The sequence below is a fragment of the Tamandua tetradactyla genome, chromosome 25 (genome assembly GCF_023851605.1).
Source record: "Tamandua tetradactyla isolate mTamTet1 chromosome 25, mTamTet1.pri, whole genome shotgun sequence".
NCBI lineage: Eukaryota > Metazoa > Chordata > Mammalia > Pilosa > Myrmecophagidae > Tamandua > Tamandua tetradactyla.
The window spans coordinates 6,220,824-6,242,548 of record NC_135351.1 but is presented as its reverse complement, the minus strand read 5'-3'; the positions used below and the strand labels follow the sequence as shown (position 1 = coordinate 6,242,548).

The 21,725-nt window shown below is 34.7% G+C and overlaps 1 protein-coding gene across 20 annotated transcripts in view; it reads right to left on the bottom strand.

Moving 5' to 3' along the window:
• Window positions 1-1,142: 1,142 nt before the first annotated feature.
• The window catches only part of PRP4K (pre-mRNA processing factor kinase PRP4K), a 39,463-nt gene continuing 18,880 nt past the window's right edge, over window positions 1,143-21,725 (bottom strand). The window contains exons 5-17 of one of the 20 annotated variants that reach the window (XR_013168825.1): window positions 20,526-20,607; window positions 19,685-19,895; window positions 15,805-15,878; window positions 14,534-14,624; window positions 13,698-13,845; window positions 12,467-12,604; window positions 11,573-11,726; window positions 8,784-8,898; window positions 8,040-8,191; window positions 6,663-6,749; window positions 3,479-5,695; window positions 3,040-3,085; window positions 1,143-1,327 (exon numbers count right to left, since the gene is read on the bottom strand). Coding sequence is in view for 2 of the 20 variants with exons in the window: in XM_077143969.1 (XP_077000084.1) it covers window positions 5,492-5,695; window positions 6,663-6,749; window positions 8,040-8,191; window positions 8,784-8,898; window positions 11,573-11,726; window positions 12,467-12,604; window positions 13,698-13,845; window positions 14,534-14,624; window positions 15,805-15,878; window positions 19,685-19,895; window positions 20,526-20,607 (1,456 nt within the window). In the remaining 18 variants the exon portion in view is untranslated. The other 19 variants (XR_013168827.1, XR_013168828.1, XR_013168826.1 and 16 more) reach the window with 19 other exon arrangements.

Here is a 21,725-nt window from a genome sequence, read left to right as displayed (position 1 = left end):
CATGACTTCTAGTGCCAGATAGTTTACAACTATAGTTCAAAATTGTTTTACATATGTATAAACGTCAAAAGTGTTTCAGTAGCATTGCTGATTTCAATCACGGGGCAAAGGGACTAATTTTAATAAGTTATGATCATGTAGTAAAAATACAGTTGCTGGGATTCTTTCTTCTGTTTAACTGAGTCCTTAAAATGAGGCCAAACGTTGTGAGCTTCCAGTGAGTAGATGTAGCTATTTCAAGCTCATTGTATAGACTGATGGAATGGCCTGGTTAAAATCAGCAATACATATAAATTCGGTGAAGAGGAAATGTCAAAATTAGAGAAAAAGCTAGTTATAAACGAATACAAAAGACAGCTGTTTTTCAGGCCTGCTGGGAGCCAACTTATACCACTGTTCTTGAAAAAACATGGCAAAGTTTATACATGCACACACAAGCTATGTATTAAGTGATCCTGATCAAGAAATTTTAGTTAGGTTAACTTGGCTTCTTGGTTTGCTCATAAATGTCCATGTTTAGCCCTCCAGTACCGATACTTTTTTCAGTTCTTTTTCGTAATAGAAAATGATCATATTTTAATACCCTTTTTGGATCTTAACTGCAGTAGGTTTTCTAATTTTCTCAATAAGAGAAAGCACATGTACAGTCTTAGACATACTTATATTAATATAAACTCAATTTATAGCATCCTTGTACTGCCCTCATCCTGCATTTGAGTGGTACTTTACCACTTTCCCTTCAATGTAATGAAATAAATGACTTCATGACCTTTGTCAATCACTTGAGATAGAAATGAGTGGGCAGACTAAGGATGAGAGACCAAGAAGGCTTGGCATCCATCTATTCTGAACCAATTCATTCAAATAATCACAAAGGAGTTGTCTCATTATTCCACTACTTCCTTTCACTCTGTCCCCCTCCTCTGAGATTCACATTGCAAATCAGAGGTCTTCTGAGAACTTTAACGTAAAGATACCTAACTGAGCTTCACTTAACCAACAGTTACAAACCAGTTTTGAGCACAGAATAGTTTCCAAACCACATCTGTTATCAGTGCAACAGCATCAGAGAAATACAAGTACGAAATGTTTTAACTTTAAAAAGAAAAAACCAACCAAAGGAAAAATCAAGGAGACAATACGATAACAAGAGGCATATTTTATTATATTTCCCAGTAAGGTGATTGGGCACATGCACCGTTAAAATGCAAGTTACAATTCAAATGATACCATGAACAATTAGGATACATTTTGAGTATTTTCACAGATCAGCTCCCATATCTTGATCACTAAATGGAAAGATTCCTCAGAAGAACAGTCCCTTACCCTACATACAGAAGGAAAGAAAAATTAAGAAAAGGATGCTATGATGACATCTCTCAAATGTGAAACATTTTAAACTCAATTTAGTGTACATTATTGACATGTAAAAAAAATGTATTTGTAGTGAACATCTTTTTAAGGACATTCTATCTAGGAGGAGCAGTGATAAAATTCAAGTTGAAAGCTTATGCTAGAAACTAGGGTACTTTTTGTAAAAGGAAACACATTCATGAAGCCCGTGTCTAAAGTCTTTATAACTAAAGGAGGGATATTGCATATTTGAATCTTGGCTTCTTTCCCATCTCTGACACTGAAAAGGGCATTTCTTAGCTGCTTGGCCCAAATTTTATTCTATGTGATTCTTCTGTTCCATGTCAGGGATTTCTTTTGGCCTACACAGCTACAGTTCTTTTGACAAATGATAAAGTATTGGCAGAGTACGGTAAGCGGGATGCAAATATGGAACAAAACCAAACATCAGATTTCACTATCTCTACCACATACCATAAAACACTATATAAATGTGTATTGTAAAAATGCGTTGTTTGTTAGCAAACAAGTGATAACTGCAATGGCAAATAAAATTAAAATTGTATTATTTTAATACACAGAATTATTTTGAGAGAAAGAAGTTGAGTGAAACAAGACTGCCACTGGGGAAGGAAGAAGCAGGATGTGACTAATAAGGATAATTTTTCAAGGCTGAATATGAAAACTGGGAGAGTTAAAATTTTAAGATGCTCTTCCCCTCAAAACTTGAAAATTATAACAACCTATAAAAACAAAAACAATCAAGAGAACAGTGTTTAAAATGTATTGTTTTCTAGATCTCAACAATTTTCCTAACTGTGGAAGGAACGATGATATCTTTAATGGCTATGTCTTAAGACTTCTAGAAACCCTCAAGTCAATCACTTTATATAATTTTTGCCACACAATCATAATAAAGCAAAAACTTCACAGAGATTCTTGTATTTGAAAATCTATGCAACTATTTTGAACCACAAATGCAGGTTTGTTAAGAAGGATCATTCACTAAATGACCTCAATCTAACAGAGGTCTGGCAGAGTTCCAAATTTGTGCCTTACAAATTCTAATAAAGCCATTGACTGTTTTCAGGGTTCCTTTCAAAAAGATAAATCTAGGAATGCTAAATTTAGAAACACAAAAGACCTACAGTATATCACCTCTTTCATTTTCTTTAAAAAGAAAAGCTAACAATGGCTCTGAATATTCTGGGTATTTTAAGATCATGGCGGGAGCACTTGTTAAAGTTACTAAAGGGTACATTGGAGAATACAGTACTAAGTTGAACAATATCCAGTTACTACTTTTTTGGATCTACCAAGGAAATAAGATACCTAAAACTGAAGACTAGTTTTAGATGTATGTGTTTTGGCATTTGCTGGTTTTCAAATAATCCTTAAGAACCAATTTCAACAACCATGTTTTACCTGGTTATCCAAGAGCCTTTTCTATCATTATATTTGACCACTACTGCTTTTGTAGGGGAGGGAATGGGGAAAAAGTGGGAAGCACAATAAAACAAGCACTTTACAGATGAACACCACAACAGCACCATTCTAAGTACCAAACATTAATAAAGCCCAAATCATAATGCTGAAAACTTAAAAATTAGACAAAAACTAAATGGAGGTGTTCTTTCTTTCTTTTCCCCCCCTTTTTTGTTTTTTAAATCTTTTATAGACAGAAACCTTAGCTCATGTCTTCTGGTTGTCATCATCTTCCACTGAACTGCACCTAAAACACAAAGAACAAGTAACAAGCAACTTTGTTTTTTAAAGAATATGTTATAGTTTTGAAGGCATAAGATGAACTGTTTCTAATGGATGTTATATTACTTAGATAAATAATTGTTTAAAATGAAAATCCCAGAAGCATCAAAACTATTTCAAGTGGAAATAACTCCAGAAGACCTGCATATGCAGCATATTATCACCAAAATAAGGTAAATGATGGTGGGAAAATCACTACCCATTTCATTAAGGTGGAAAAGCTGCACTTGTGATGCCTTCTTTAAAAGGCTTCACTCTACCTTAAGTTGAAAAATCACCTTACATTTTATTTTAGTAAATCTAAACCATGAAGAGACGGGCTGTAGGTTAATAGTTGGCATATTATATCACCTATCACCTTCCTGGCTGTAGTTCATCTCATGTCTTTAAATGGAGCACAACCCACCAGAAGAATGTTGCTATTGTGATTTTCCATTCTTGAATGCACCAAAATGTGCATGCTTGTTGTAATTAGGTGCCTGGGTGAATAAAAAAATCCCATTTACAATTTAAAATATTATTTAAACCCCTAAAATCTGATTATTTTCCAAGCATTGCCCAAACAGAAAAGATTCCATATATTTTTGAAAATTATCTTCTGCCATGTTAAAAATACTAATCCCTCTGTGTTTTAAATTGTTGCTAAATGTTTATCTACACATGCTGTCAGAAATAACCTTGTTAAGAAGGTGAAGCTGGTGTCTCAGCAAATCAGACCCCCTGGAGAAGTCGGTGAATGGCCTGTGCCCGTTTTCCTTTTTCTCTTTCCGCACCATCAAAAGGAAAAGTGAGAAAATAGCAGAAACATTAGTTAAATCCTGAAATATACCCCATAACCTACAGGAATAATCTCACTACACTGAAAGCTGACAACATTTGTAGGATTTTTTTCGATGAAATAATTACGATCCTAATGATTAATTAAACGATAAACACTAGACTAAGTTAACATCTCTAACACAGGTAATAATTTAAGATTTAAAGGAAAAACGAAAGGTTGCTTTGTAACTATTTATAGATTACCTGACTTACCAGCACTGAAGACAAAAATTTTTAAAAATGGCTACAAATGCCTTGTTCACAAAAGACTTTATTATCTAATGATGCATACTGAAAACATACAGAAATCTGCATGGTCCACTTTACATGCAGTAGAACAATCTTCACTTTACAATAAGTGAGTGTCAACTGTTTTATGCAATAGACAACACTTTAAAGTCACATTCTTAAAGAAAAGCTTCATTTACAAAAGAAATAAAAGGTAAAGAAGCAATTACCGCTTTTAAAAAGCAGCTGCTTTGTTCAAGAGTGGAAGGTTTATGCCTGTATTGAAAGACAACATGATCACAAATAATGAAAACAATGAACAAATGAAAAACACTTTTACCATAAAGCAGTACACTTTCAAAATGACATACAAATAGTTAAAAATTTCATTATGTTGTCTATCTAACCTTTAAATATGAGGACTTTCAGAATTAGGCCTCAACATTTGTAATTAGTAAATGAAAACTACACATTGTTTCTATGTCACTAAGAACTGTATTTAACAAAATGTATATAAAGTCTATAGCAAGTTGATTTAAAAAAATTAAAGTTAATAAGAAACAGTACACTGAAGGCGCTCTATCCATCAAGCGCATACTCCTCAAATTTTAATGTGATGAACAGAACAGAAACTGTAACTATGCCACAGTTGCAATGCCAAAAAATAAAACAAGATCAGTTATCACACATGCAGGGAATTCTGCTACAAAGCTAATATCCCTCCTTTGTCAATTGTTCCTGTAAAATAACATCTTAAAACACCAGTGATGTTGATGGTTTAGCTTACCTTCAGTGTACTGAATGTTGTACACAACCTGCTTTAAAAGGAGACCGTCCCTGCAGGCGGGCTCAAGAAGGAACAGACCCCTTTCGGCACTGACTACACCAAGGGCATGCTGCTGTGGCCTGCACACACAACCTAGGAAAACGTGAATATAAACAGCATTTATGCTGGCCATTTTATCTGAAGACCAAAATGAAGCCAAGTCTGCTAAAAATAAATCATCCACCCAGTATTACTACGCATTTTATAACAGGTGCTTTTGTCTTTTATGTGAACTGCAACCATATACATTAGCACTGTAATTCTGTGCAGTCTTGGCAATTAAAAGAGCTCTACAGTTCTGAAATTTCACATAAGACACAAAACAGATTAACTAACATTTCTAAAAGAAATATCACCCTTGGCATAATTCAAATATATCATGCTTCCTCAAATTTGTTGGAGAAATATTTATAAGTTTATATACATTAATAAACTGCTGTGAAATTTCTTCAGTCTTTGTATTTAATTACTCAAACCCTTGGAGCTTCTTTATCTCGTTTATATTTTTTCCTGGATGAAGGCATGCTGTAGGGCCTGGTTGATACTAATTCGCTTAGCGGGGTCCAACATTAGGATCTGGTCCAACAAGTCCTTCAGCTGGTGAACTTTTTTACGCTGGTCTTCAGGAAGTCGCTGGCACCCAATCAAGTCAGCCAACAGGTCCTTAGTTGGATTAATGGTGCTCATGACAGTAACTTTCTCCTAAGAATAATTTTAAAACGCACACCTCTAAATAAATTACTAAGGATATGGAACTCAAAACTAGACTTTGTCTAGCAAAAGAATTAAAAATATCATCACTGGTTATCATCCTTTATATACTTAAAATCTCGACGTGGTTTTCTCTACTGACATCTTTTCAAGAAGCAATCAGAAACCTCAAATGGGAGAGGTCAACCCCAAATTAGCTATGAGTTTTTTCACATCATCATTCTATAATTCTGTAAAAAGATCAAAATGACAATGGAAAGGAATTCTGTGATATTAAAAAACAGAATTAAAGTAATGTAGTTATCAACAGCAAACACTTGTCTGTACAGTATTTTTCCTCCCATGAAAGGGAATACAATTAATGGACAAAGAACATGTGAGTGAGCCAATACAATGAAGTATTTAGTGGGGCAAAATAAGGAGGTCATTACTTCAACCTGGAGGTTTTAGGAAGGCTCATCAGAAGGTGGTTATTTCAGCTGAAGTCTGATGAGCTGGTTTGGTGACTTCTGAGCTCAGGAAGGTCTGTGAGCAAAGGCACAGGTCTGAAACAGGTGCCCTACAGAAAACTGCCAGGTGTGGAAGCACAGTGAGAAGAGAGGAGGCTGCTGAAGCAGGCAGAAGTCAAGCAATGCAGGAGTCAGTTTTTAATTTGAGGAACTTATTATGAAACCGTTTTCAGAACAATCACCCGGGTAGTATGCTGTATGGAAGTAGGGTGGAGGCCAGAATAAGACAGTGACCCAAGGGAAAGATGACAGGGACCTAAATGTGACCTATAATATAAAAAAAGCCTTTCATTCTTTTCATAACATGACATGTTTTATTCAGGACTTGGCTACCAGGAGAATTTTTAGGTTTTTTTTTTTTTTTTTTTTTTTAATATTCATAGCTCCTATTACTCAATTCACTAACAGTAAGTTAATTATTTAATGTAGCATACTTAAAATCAACTTACCCTTTCTGTAACTTTATCAACTTCTATGTACATGAAGTTCAGATTTTGATCAAAATGTTGGTCTTTGAATACGCCTTTCCGAATCATCTAAGAAAAAAAAAATCACAGTTTGAACTATTAGGAAAACAGTCTGGCTTAATAACATGTCAATATATAACAAGTTACACAATTATATTTTCAGTCTCTCTGGGTTTGTTTTCTTACTTGTAAATAACCTCAGATTCCCTTGTTCTCAAAAGTTTAACAACTTTAGAAGAGCTGATATAAATGCTGCACCTCAACTACTTAATAAATGAAATATTTTCTCAGGCAGTGACTTATGCCAAATATAATATCAGGTGTGCTTTCAAATTTGGGACTAAACAAAGACAAAATTATTACACAAATTGGGATCTTTTCTCCTGGCACTTAGGAAACATAATAACATTCTGCAAACTATGTGCCAACGGCCCTAATACACAGGACAGGCGTCATTAAAGCAAATACCAACGTAAATTTTGGTGTAACTTATGCTAAGCAAGTCCAACATAATAGACTCTGGATAGTATCCTTAATGGTTTCTGACCCATAGGCAGAAAAATCTTTAATCTTTCAGAAATTTAATCAGCTGAAATTAAAAAATTCTAAGCTATGGCTCTCAGACATTTCTATAAATGCCTTAAGTTCTAGTGCCAAGTTAAAGAGAAATTGATATTACATATGAATTCAAGAGTGAGTTTCATGTTAGAAAGACCTAATATCAAGTGAGTTTTCTTGGTATGTTCCCTTCCCAAATAACCTCCAACATTTAATAAACTCCTAACATGGTCCTCTTAACAATATTCTTCCATTCTCTGACCATTAAGAAATTCCTTTCATTTAACTAAACTGATCTCTTTTTCATTCTATATCCCATATGTGCCCGATACTGTTACCAATAATGGTATACTCCCAAGAATATTGCCACTTCTCTGTCCATCACTGAAGGACAACAAATGGAATGAGAAGGACAAAGATAACAAAACAGTCATATACACAGCATTTAACAAATATATGCTAAGCAATTCTCTCTTCCCCAATTCCAATTCACCCTAAGTCTCAGGGCCCTACCCTCCTGCTTCATTCAAGAGTATAAGAAATATAAAGGAAACACAAAGATAGACTTTACAGGGGAAAAGAAAAGTTATTTTAGTTATTCTCTTTTGATAGCTATTGGCTGATTATAGTCACTAATTTAAATTTAAAGACCAAAAATGGAAAAGGGGCTAAGTAACCACAGTCATCTACCTGCCTCTCCCAAATTTCTGTGTTATAGCCACTACTAATAAGTGTTTGCCCTCTGCCAGTCTATCAGAAATCATTATTAAGATCAGGGAAAAAGCTCATCTAATATCTTACCTTATTTGGCATCTTTCCTTTGAGATCCATGGCGAGCTTCAACATATGGTTATTGGTCTTGCCAGGAAATAAAATTTTTCCAGTATAGAGCTCATATAAGGTACAACCTACAGACCACATATCTATACCATAGTCATAGCTTTTACCTATAACTGAAAACAAAAAGAAGTTTTAATACATGAGGATACAAATGATGAAATAATTATATCTACTGATGGGGGACTAACTTAGCTTGGACTATGTGATCAATCTTAATATCTCACTTAGGCAATTAGATTCATGTTCTTTCCCACTAACTCTTAACAGAGACACGTAAAAACCTTTTAAAATGGGGGATGGGTAGGATTGGATTGAAGAGGCAGAAATAAGAAAATGTGTATTTCTCTTTTTTCATTTCACCTTTGGTGGAGGTGCTAATCAGCCTCATCAAAGGCAACACGAAGAGAAAAAACAAAGGTTCCATATAATCCACAAATATGATAATCAGACCTTGAATAACCAAGAGCAGTCTTCTAAAGTCGAAGATTTTCCACAACTGTTTTGCTACTCTTGCCCGACATGATCAAGCCTCCTGTCACAACTACCATCATTCCAACTGAGGAGGATGAACTTGCTACGGTTCCCTTCCTCATGAATGAGCTCGTTCAGCTGCTGAAGTGTGATGGAAAACAGTACTTAGAAATTAAATATGCTGTTTCCACTGCATAGGATGGCCCAGACCAAACAGCATTTTAAGAAACTTACTGATTTCAGGAGCCCGATAAAATCTACTGACAAGATAGGGTGTTATATCATTGTCTGCAACATGTGAAGCCGACCCAAAATCGCAGAGCTTTAGAATAGTTTTTGATTCATTGACCTGTAAAACATTTTATTAATTTAATTCAAGCCAGGAATAATTAAAACAAACAAAAATAACAGATTTTGAGAAGTTATATTAACTTCAATACTGAGAACCCTCACTTTAAAATTCTATTTATTTTTATAAACCAATTTCCTCACTATGAAAACTTAAAGCTATTATTAGATATTGATTACAATTAGTAAAAATAAAACCTTTTTTTCAGTCAAGAAATGTGGGGCAATCCCAAGTTAATCTAATTTTAACAAACACCATTTTATAAAGGGAAAAAAGGGTACAGAGGTCAGAGAAAAATCTCAATGAAGCAAAGCATCTTCTAGAAATTTCCAAAAGACCTGAATAAAATCATTACTATTTAAAGGAACATGAAGACATTCAGTAAGAAGAGGTCAGACTTAACTTTTCATTGCCAGAAAATTACGGTGGCAAGGAAAGCTGAAGGGTAATTTAGATTAAGTTCTGACAAAAGCAAAATAAAAGCATTCTTCATCCGAAGCTGCTAGATCATCCCAAATTTAGCAATCACTTCAAGTCTAAAAACTACTAAATCCCTTAAATATAAAGAAAGTATTAGTCAAGAAAATGTTAAGTATATTTGGCAAAACTGGTAAATATGAACTCTACATTAGTCATTGGCTTCTTTGTTCCTTTGTAAATACTTCAACATACACAGTAACAGTGACATCTGCTGAGAAAGGCTGGAGGTGCTCCCGTGACTGCTGCCACTCATGAGTCAGAAGCATGTGCAGGCTTAACAAGTGAAGGAAATTCACATTCCAGAGTCCCTTCCCCCCTTCAAAAGAGACACACACAAATTCCGAGTTGGGACTTGAACTTGGCCTGCTGTTCCCACCCCAAATAAACATATCTCTACTGGGATATCACAAAGCTTGGTCAGTATTACAGATGGGTCTATTACAGATGATATCCACAAAACGAAGCTAGTAACAAATTATTTTTAACTACCATGCCAATAACCATTCTCTTCATTTTGGGGCTCAGGAAAACAGATATCTTAAAACAGAAATGTCTAAGATAGCTTCAGCTACTCAAGTTACTGAAGAAATATAGTTTCAATACCCAGAGAAAATCCCAAGACCATTTTAAAAGGAGGCTTCCAATCCATGCAACTCTTGGACTGACTGTTTTACAGGTATCTGCACTCATATGCATCTTACTGTGCTATACAACTTCTACACCTTCCATGATGAATGTGCTACTGCTACCACACTGATGGCTGAATGCATGGGCTAATTTTGGATTTTTATGAGATGCCGTCAGCTCCAGGTAGCCTCTCAGGTGTATTTTTCTCTTCCTCAGGATGAAGGGAAAACACACAGTTTCTAAAATCCATGTGAAAATTTGTACTAGTTTAGCATTAATTCAAGGAAAAAAGAGGTTTAAAAACAGGAGCTTTTAAAATACTGGCAGATGTCTTATTCCTTAGCCTCCATGATGGTTACACAGATGTTCACTGCATAATTACCTTTTAAATTGTACGTGTGTTTTATACATCCTTTGATATGGATATTTTATAATTAAAGAAAAAGAAAAAAATTGAGGTAATAAAAATCAACTATGAAGTTGGCCAAGCAATTCTACAATTTATTTACAACATACCTACTGCTTCACTGCTATTACTCAACTCCTCTAACCCCCAAGTTACATTAGATATCTAACACAATGTAAAAGCAGACCACACATATGAAAACGAAATGCCTCAATATGTTAGTCTACAGATATTTCTAAGATATTCAAAGAAATAATAAAAAAGAGAAACTTGAATTAAGAGATAAATTCCTGATAAAGTCTTTATCAAACTTGAATGAGATCACAACCTTTTAAAGTTCACAATAAAGGGCATTTTACATACTTGGCTTTTTCTAAAGGTATCATCCCGGCCATTAATTGTGGGAAAGTAGATATAAGCCATCCGTTTTTTAAAAAATGGAATGTCAAACATATTCCTGGCAGCTGTGAACAACACAGCCCAGGGAGAAGAAATATTGGGGCCTGGGAGATGGGCACACAGTTGTGATAATTCATGACCTACATTTCCAAATTTCTAAAACACAAACCATGTGAAATCTGCATTTTACTATACCAGAAGCCATCAGTAGGAAACAGCAAGACTTCAAAAGAGATGACTCTGAATACAATATCTAACCACAGTTTTACTGTGAGTCTCCAGGAGCCATAGCTACTATAGCAATAAAGAAAAAGGGAAATGCATTACTCTTTAGGGCAGCTTTAGACTCAATTCCACACATCTGCTTAAGAGAAGGCAATTCCCTGAAATGTCCCTCACTCTATAAAATAAGAGAACAAAAAAGTATGAACATGCCTTTATTTCAAAATAGAAACATGTGCTGTAGTTGTTTTTATTTTAATACCAGAGGAAAGCCATCATTGCTACATTAAAGCATGCTTGGGGTTGTGCACACACTAAATCTATCAAGCAAAAGAAAAGCAATGGGACAATAGCATGTGTCCTCTTCCAGAAAATTTCGCAGCTCAATTTCCAAAAAAGTAATAATTGGTAAAGTATTTCCTAATGGGTAATCAATATACTGAATCATACTTCTAAGATATTATTTCTGGAAAAACAATGTAAGAACTTTCACACTGCTAAAAGAGAGGCTGTTCATTGCAGTCCAGTTGTTTGACTTACCAGGATATTGTCCGGCTTGATATCTGCATGAAGGATATTGCATCTTTTAAGGAGTTTCAATGCCAAGAACAACTGTTGACTATAGGATCTTACAGCTTTAATATGAAGACCAACATCCTTACCATATTTTTTTAACACCTCTCGTAAATTCATACTTTTAGGGGGGAAAAAAACAATAAAATTAGAGGTCAGAATGCAAAACAGAAATACAGAGGGCAAAAACACACTTCACAAAATGAAAATGTTGTTAAAGAACCCCTCAAATGTTTGATAAGTTATTCTACACTGACGTGAGAACATATTAATACCCATTCAGACATATCCAAACAATTTCCTGATGAAAGTCAATTTTTAAAAACACAAGGTAAAATATTCACGTTGAAATTCCTAGTTTGGGGCAGGCCACCGTGGCTCAGCAGGCAGATTTCTCGCCTGCCATGCTGGAGACCTGGGTTTGATTCCCGGCGCCCGCCCATGCAAAAAAATAAAAATAAAAAATAAAAAATTCCTAGTCTGACTTAAGAACAGGCTTACATTTGAAGACAACAATGAAACCCCACTGATGAAGATCAAAAGTCAATTTGTTTCCACTTATTTCATCTCTTTCTGGCTTATCCCTTTCCTGAAGGTATTTTAATTGTCAGAGAACCTTTCTGTTGACTGCAGGCTACATGATTACTGCCAGCACACAGTGTACAATGAATTAATGTCTGTATCTTAAAAGCTAAGAAACTCTAGGGTAAAAGTTAAAATAACAAAGAATCACAAATACTATAGTTGACTGGAAATAAAACAAATACCCAAAAAATCTGTTACAGCATTTACCCTAAATGAGGTTGGCAGGAATGAAGAAACTTACACCTTCAATTTAACAGATAAGTTTTGAGATTGTACCTGAGAGGCTCAAATACAAGACACAGATGCTGCTTATGATAAAAGTGTCTGAAGAGTCGCAGACAATGAAATTTGTCGTCGGGATCAGCATCATTAAGTTTCTTCAAGAATTCGAGTTCTTTTAAGCCAGTTTTTTGCCTGACATGAAAAAGAAAATTAGGTTAAAATTGAATACATTCACGAATTTACGAAAACCAAATATGTATTTGCTAGTCTCAGTCTAATGTGTTAATAAGTGATGTTTGTTTTCTATTTTTTAAGTACTAAGGAGGGATGACATGCCTCAGTATCATTCATATAATACTTTAGACCTTAGCCAAAGTATCATTTTCATGGATGGAGTTAACTTCTAAAATAAGCACCTAACAAAAGAGAAAAATTGAGTAACAAACCTACCTTGCTTAAAGAGAAATCAATCTTGCACATTTAACTCAGATGTTTTGGTATAATAACAAATATGGAACCATACTGTACACTAACTAAGCTTGGTTCCTTTCAGAGTCTAGTGATGGCCATGACTTACCAAATTTTAATATTTGGTTATCCTCTGAATTTCTGGCTATTTATTATTTATCAATAAGCTTCATTAAAGGCTAGTGTCTAGAATACAGAAGTTGGAATGTATCATTCAAAAGAAAAAAAGTTTCTCAGCATAGAGTAGCTTTCAAAATCAAAGGCAAATTTAGTTTAACCACCTATTTAGTGTGTGGAAGAGATTATGTAGTAAAAAATATGAGTATGGCAATCACTCTTTCTACTGAGGGAAAAAGGCAACAGACAAAAGATAACAAGCAATTCACACCACTATCTGATAAGTCAGTTTTTACTTTTAACAGGCCACGATACGTTCAGTGGTAGCTCACTGATATGATCTTTTCATTTCTTAGGTCTGGTCTTGAGTTAAAACATTCACAGTAAAAGGTGGTCATAAGATAAGCAGCAGAAGGAATGGGGTCTTAGGTTGATAATAGTGCCTAATATAATGATTTATACATAGATCAATAAAATGATCTATAGTAGGTACTGAAACAATCTGCAATGAATTAAAAAACAATCAGCCCATGGTTCTAGTACTTTATATATAACACAGGGCAATAAACCATTCTATTAAAAATATAAGCTTCTTTCTCTTTATAATCATATCCCTTGTTTCACAGATTGTTAATATGTTCTCACAGTGATACTTAAAAATATGTCCATTTGTGAATATTCATGTGTTTTTGCAACTTACATAAGCTCATTGTTTCTGATGATCTTTACAGCTACTTCCTGGTTGGCCCTTGCATTGTCTCTTGCTCGAACGACATTACTGAACACACCTTGACCAGTGTAGCCATAAACATTGTAACGCTTATCTAGAACTTCACCTATGTTCACACCTAAAAAAATAAATTAAAAAAATCAGAATTTTGACCATAATAGATTCAGATTACTAAGCAAAACTATGAGTTCAGAAAGTATTAAACACAGTGCAGTCACTTAAAAATTGTGTCCAACCTCTACTATGTGCTTGGTTTCCTAGATACAACTGAGAATCAAAACCATGCCACCACCTGGCCATTCTCTTTTTCATAATGTGGTTAGAAGTTGCATGCCCATTTCAGATCATTCCAAAGAGGAGTTCTGCTCTTCTATCAACCTCTGATGGTTTAAATATTGAGTAGGGAAGAAATGTGCTCACTGAAGTGTTTCCAATTGTAGTCCTGCATGACAAATACTGCATGACTGGCATCCAAAGTTTCTGGTATGTCGTTTTTCCTGGTTTCAGATCAAGATGAGCAAGTGATGTACCCCTTCCTTCTGGAGGATTATCTCATGGCTGAAAATAACTTTGAATAGATTTAAGTTGTACATCAAATCTTTACCTCACTTCCATTTGGGCCACCTCTGGGCTGCTTGTTAAAATACAAAATTGGCTCATGCAGCTGCTGGTTGTGCCACACTTTCTAAGTGATGGCACTGTGACGCAAATTTTCAGACTTCAACCACATGTGATTGCATCCAGCAACATGCTTTTACAAGATAACACAGTGTGAGCTCTAAAGTTACGAAGGAATGTGTACTTACGGTAATAGCCTTCTGCATCAGTCCAGTTATCCCTGAGATTAGGATTTTCTTTGAAATCTTTTCCAATGCCAGCAGCCCGAAGACGTGCACTCTGAAATTAAGGACAAGACATGAGCTAATATTAACCCACAAATCAGACATACATTTAAAGCACCCCATTTAAAACAAAATAAGACAAAACCAGCTAATAAAAGATCTCTATCGGGCAGGCCACAGTGGCTCAGCAGGCAGAGTTCTCACCTGCCACACCGCCGGAGACCCGGGTCTGATTCCCGGTGCCTGCCCATGCAAAAAACACAAGAACGAAAAAAACCTCTTACCAAATTAAGTAAATGATTACTATTACTCATGTAAATGTTAATACAGGTGAAACATGATTACCAATTCTCTTCAAATTTGTGTGTCACAATAATGTTCAGGGAAAAAACTGAACACATTATTTTAAAAAAATTTTATGAATTTAATCAGGGCAATATAAACGACAATAACAAAATCAGATCTGAATTTCCATAGTTACTAACAGGCAAACTGGAATTAAAAAATTATATGTGGGTATACAGGTGGTTCAGTGGTAGAATGTTCACTTTTCATGCAGGAGACCTGGGTTAGATTCCCAGACCATGCACCCCCTGACCCTCCCGAAAAAAGCTTTAAAAATTACAGACTGGCACTCAGTCAGCAATTATAGGTTTCGTAGCTAGCGCCTAGCTCTCTCTTCTACCAAAGTTCACCATTTCTTTCATGGCTCTCTCTGCAGTATACAGCACTTATGGACACTGTTCTAATAAATGTCTGGAAGTCGTTAGCAATACCTTACCTCTCCTAATTACTATATATGTGGTAGTTTGGCTTGTAAATCTGAGAGAAAAAGCTTTTCCTAAAATAATACTTCTAAGTCATTCTGCCTGCCACCTTTTTGTACTTATAGCATCGTTTTTTAATTTTTAAAATCGGTATAACTTTGGGGTGGGCAATGGTGGCACAGTGGAGACTTCTCGCCTGCCATGCCAGGGACCTGGGTTGAATTCCCGGCGCCTGTCCAAGCAAAAAAAAAAAAAAACTGTTGCAACTTTGGACTTCAAGGTAAACTGCAAAATTAGTAATTTCCAGACACCCTTTACCCAGATTTCCAAATTTTCCAATTTATTACATTTGCTTTATCCTTCTCTTTCTCTTTTTATACATATACACAGACCCATACATGTTGATGTATGACTTTTTTCTGGATCGCCTACTGTATATTGTGTTTTTATGCTTCTAAAATTACTTACATCAAAATAGGCAGCAAACATATCATCAGATTCTGTAAACATATCAGGTGCCAAAAGCTTCTTCTGAGATGACCCTTAAAGGAAATTACAATTACTATTTGAAAAATGAAGAGATACTTTAAAAACAAAAAATAACTCAATGGAAAACTTTCAATTAATACTCATTTAGAATCCCTTTGTAACAATTCAGACATATAAAACCATTTACTTTTCACTAATAGGATGCATTTCAGAAAGTCTAAAGATCTAATATCAACACTTTCACCATTATTAGTTAAATTTGCTAACAGCTAAACAAAGATCTTGCATTAAAACGATAAAATTAAAAAAAATTCTATGAACTTACAATTTAACTCTTACAGGTTTATTATTCTCCCTATAGATACTGATCTAAATATATTTCTTCCTAAAAAGATCAACAACCCCAAAGGATAAGTAAAAAATATGAGTTCCTTGAAAAAAAGAAGGCAATGGCCCTTATGCAAAAAAACATGTCCAATTTCACTTATAAGGAAATGCAAATTAAAACAATGAGATACCGTTTCTTACCTATGATATACAGGCTAAAAGTCTAAAGGTGTAACAACAATACTGTTAACAAAGCTTTGTATAAACAAGCACTCAAGTAAAGGTATAACAATACTATTAACAAAGCTTTGTATAAAAAAGCACTCAAGTGAGACAGGCAAACTGCACCACCTTTATAGACGGGAATTTGGCACTAGGCAGCAAAATTATATCTCATTCACTTTGCTGACCCAGGAATCTACTTTTAGGAGCCATCAAGTGGACAACCCACATATCCATCATAAAAGAATTGGGTAAATAAATAATGGTGCACCCATACATTAGAATAGTATACAGCTTTTCAAAGGAATGAGGAAGATTTTTTCACACTGATGAGTGTGTACAGTAAGCTACTGTGTGCATGTGTAGACAGAACACAAGTACACACACATAGGTATGTTAAAAACATATAAAAAAAAGTTAATGTACTTGGCTTGATAGTGACTTTTAGAAAACTATGTATTTGTTTTAATACTTAAAAAAAAACCTCCTAAAAATAAAAAGCAAATGGAAATACAATAAAATGGGTAGTAAAACCATACAAAGATGATGCTAAAATACAAAATTTTGGCTACATGCCCTGGAAAATATCCTAAGGATGAAAAGAACTACTGAAACTTCATCTTATGCTTAGTACATTTAATATTGATAATATTGCATTAAGTATATGTATATATAAAATTTCAAAATAATATTTTAACATGGTATTAGGAATTAAGTTTTTCACTGTAAGAAAGATAAGATATACATGTAAAACTAAAATTAATAAAAACCCTATAATCTCAAATCTGAATTGGCAATATCAGTATGAACTCCTTTTCAAGAAAAAAGTACAGGCATACCTTACTGCACTTTAATTTACTGTATTTTGCAGACACTGTTTTTTACAAATTGAAGGTTTGTCGCCAGGCTGCACCAAGCAAGTTCATCAATGCATTTTCCAGCAGTATATGCTCACTTTGGGTCTCTCTGTCACATTGTGGCAATTTTTGCAATATTTCAAACTTTTTCATTATTATATTTATTAGCATGATCTGTGATCAGTGACCTTTCATGTTACTACTGTATTGTTTTCGAAAGCCACAAACCACATTTTTCTATTAAGATGGTGAGCTTAATAGATAAACGTGTGTGTTCTGACTACTCCACTGACCCATTTCCTATGTCTTTCCCTTCCTTGGGTCTGCCTCCCTATTCTGAGACACAACAATATTGAAATTAGGCCAAGTGATAACCCTACAATGGTTTCTATGTATCCAAATGAAAGGAAGAGTTGCATATCTCTCACTTAAAATCAAAAGCTACAAATGATTAAGCTTAGAGAGGAAAGTGCGTCAAAAGCCAAGACAAGCTGAAAGTTGGACCTGTAATAGCTCCAAGATATGCCTGTTTCCTATTTTCAAACTTTGTCCACCGAAAAGTCCCAGAACAGTGGATGCCCAAATGTGTGTTCTCTATGTGGCATTTCCTATTAAATGGAAATAGAATTCCTTACAGAAATAGCTGATTTTAGTTCTGGAGCAGGCTATATACAAGATGCGTATATCTTGTATATCTTACATGATATCTTAATGAGTTAGAACAGGAGTACACAAACTATAGACTGTGGACCAAATTCAACCCAGCACCTGTTTTTGTATGACTTGTACTTTAAGAATGGTTTTCACATATTTAAATGTTTGGGGGAACAAACCAAAGAATAGTATTTCATGATACATGAAAATCATATGAAATTCAAACTTAAGTGTCCATAGTTAGAGATTTTTGGAACACAGCCACACTTGCTGGCTGTATTATCTTGTTTTTGTACTACAAAAACAGAAGTTCAGCAGTTATAAAGAAAAAGTGTCTAAAGTATTTACTAAGGCCTAAAATATTTTCTACCTGACCCTTTATAGCAAAGTTTCTAGGAGTTTCAGTCCTAGAAAGTCAGGAAGCTATATGAGATACTAAAAGCCCTGGCTAAGAAAAAAAGAGCGGGGGGGAGGGGGAGGCGCTAGTGCAAGGGTAGTTCAGTGGTAGAATTCTCGTCCGCCATGCGAGAGACCTGGGTTTGATTACCGGACCATGTACCTCCTCCTAAAAAAAGCAGGGGGGGTCTCCCTCCCCAATCCTGGCTGAAGAGAAAACAATGTGAACTTCAAATAAGAAAAGGGACAACAATGGATTGAAATATATCAACTATACAATAATACCAAAAATAAAAAACCCAACAAGTAAGATCTCACTGGTCATCTCTGCAAGTTACTAAAGCATCAACCCTATTCTATGTTAAAAACTGGGCAATAAAGGAAAATAATATAGTATATATCCTGCCTTTCCTATATAAACTATGTTTTGGGGTAACCAAATGGTAGAAATTCTTTTACAGAAGAATACAGCTAATAATTCAAAAGGAATAATAGATAAAAAAATTACCACTTTGGAAGTCCCAATGAAATAATGGCTCTAAATAATAATCATTAATGGCTGTTAACACTTTAAGCAAATAGCTGAAGGGAAACTTTATACTGGATAGATGTGGTTCATCTCTAAATATACAATCATTCTAATGTCAATAAAAACAGGACAATCAAAAGCCATGTGCCACTGCAGTGCCACCTATGATTTGCTCTTGCCAAAAAAATTACACCAAAAATCTATTTGAGACTTTCAAAAGTAACTATAGTTTTCAAGAAATACTGGAGGAGGAGGTAACTTAAAGGACCTGAGAATGAGGCCAGCCAAAATCAGAGTGAAAACTTTCTAGAACATATGGCCCAATATCTTTGTAAATAAATGGCATGAGGTAGAAAAGAAAAAAGGATGGGAACCAGAACTATATAAGACCAAGAGAACTTATATAAGACTATGTAAGATTAAGAATATCCCTAAATGCAATGTGTACATCTTGTTTGGATTTATATGCAAACAAACCAAGTGTAAATAGACATCAGACGATATTAAAAATTAGCAGTCTTATTAAGTATGGGTGAATCATTTTTTAAAAAGTCCTTATCTGATAGTTACTAAGTGAGGTATAATAGTGACAGCTAGAATTTACTTTAAAATACTCTGGGAAACAAAACAAAAGGCAACACAATAATGGATATGAGGAAGGTCAGTATACTGTTTGGTATATATGAACTAATAAAAAACCATTTATAGAGAGTATTCATCAGTATACATTAATATAATACCTATGATATTTAGCAGAAGCAACCAACATTCCTTTTTGCTTTTGCTTTTCTACAGTCCCAAACATGACCCAAAATAAGCTCTCTCATTATAAAGTCATGTGAATATATATGCCAAAACAAAAATCTATTCTCACCATTATTCTGTTCAACTGTCATGAGATTATGTTTGGCTTTTACCGAGGCCTCAAAGGTATCCACATTTTCCCGTTCATACTCTTTAACATCAGCAGCTACCCGTTCCAGAATGTCATCCGGAGAAGGTGATCGTGTTCGAGTACTGCTCTGGGGGCTGCTTGGTTCAGATGGCACAGACATATTGCTGTCTTCAGCAAGATATTTATATTTCTGTAACAACAATCCAACGTATTGTTTTCATAAAATGTGATGTTTTCTGAATATATTAATTTGCTCAGTTTCTGCATTTGAAAAGTTAAAAGTGTACAATGTTAAAAATATATATATTATTAGCCCCCTCAGTGTGAATATGAATATGCCTCACTGCAGAAATACTAATGTGTTTGATTGTGTGCAGTGCAGCTCCAAACTCCACCAATGGAGTTAAGGGATACTGTTTGCGTATTATAATATATAGTCACATATCACATTAGTAATAGGAATAATATTTTTCTTCAGTGAAATTCCTCCAATTTATTCTACTCTCATTTGTAAAGGTTTTCTTGCTCATTAACTACAAAAAAAGGGGCAAAACTTTACATTTTCACATCTTACAAAAGAGGGGGTTTATATCAGAATTCTACGTATAACAACAAAAAAGGCAACCATTTCAATTTTGAATAATTACAGAAACCATCTTTACAAATCTTAGAAAGAATCTGTATAAATACTCTCCTTTTTTCAAGACCTGTTCAACTGCTACTACTAGGTTTAGGTCACTTCTTTGCTAAAGCAAAAAATATTTTTCTAGAATAGTTATTACTTATGAGGATTGAGTAAAAGTTTACTAAAAATGCATACCTGAACAATTGCCTGCCTTTGTATTCTTCTCTGTTCTATTAGGGCTTCTTCATCTTCTTCTTCCACATCGAAGTCCTCAAGGCTAAAAAAAAAGAAAAAATTTACATATATACAATTAATTTCAAACATCCTTACAAATTTCAAAATTCTAACTTTTACACATTTTAAAATCAAAGGCTGGAAAACGTAGGTCACAGTCAAGTTAGAGTAAGAGCCTTACTGTCTTACTTTCTCATTTATAAACTGTTTCAGTAGCTTGGTTTAGAATCCATGCAGTTAACCTTCCCGTGTCCCAGTTTTTCCCCACCTGTTTCATGGCAACAAAACTGAGAACAAAAGAAAGACCCCTAAGTTTAGAGAGTCCCACTGCTGGCTGTGCCATGACCTTAATAATATAGTTATTTACTTCCCTAGCCTCAGTTTTCTCATCTATAAAATGAGAGGGTTGGGTGAGACGATTAGTTTTTCTAGGTCACAGAATGCTTTGAAATCTTTCAAAACTACAGAAATCCAATATAATGTATTTCAAAGCTATTAAAAGCTACAGATATTTGCCCCTTCAAAAATGCACATGCAAACATCTGGATAGACCCACAAACACTGACCCTAACTCCTCATTTTGATGCCTAAAGAACCTCTCCACAGTCTTTATGGTTCCTTTGCATGTTACTTCTATGATCCTATGAACTGCAGAATGTTCACTGCAGAAGAGTAAGCAAACTGTACTGTTCGTTACATCAGGATCTATTTATAACGGCCTTCTTCCACCTAATTTTTTAAATCACCTAATTCAATTAGGGTTTCTCAACCTCAGAACTGACATTTCATCTGGATAACTGTTTTGGAGGTGCCCTGTGCATTGTAGGATTGTGAGCAGCATCCCTGGCTTCTAGACACAGGGAAAATGACCAAAAATGTATTGAAATTGAGAAATGTCCCCTGGGAGGCAAAACTGTTGCCAGTTGAGAACCATCACTCTAAATTAGTCCTATTAATTTTTATAGTATTCCATTTAAATATTCAAGTGTATATTAAAAAATTTTCCCCATTTAGACACTGAATTCCAAAGTATGTATCATTTAACATAATTTGAAAAACCCCAACTTTGCATAAAAATGTCTTCCAGAACTGGTAACTAAGATTGGTTACCAGTTCTACTTTAGGTACTAAAAATATATCTGTTTTTAATGAAAATAAAGG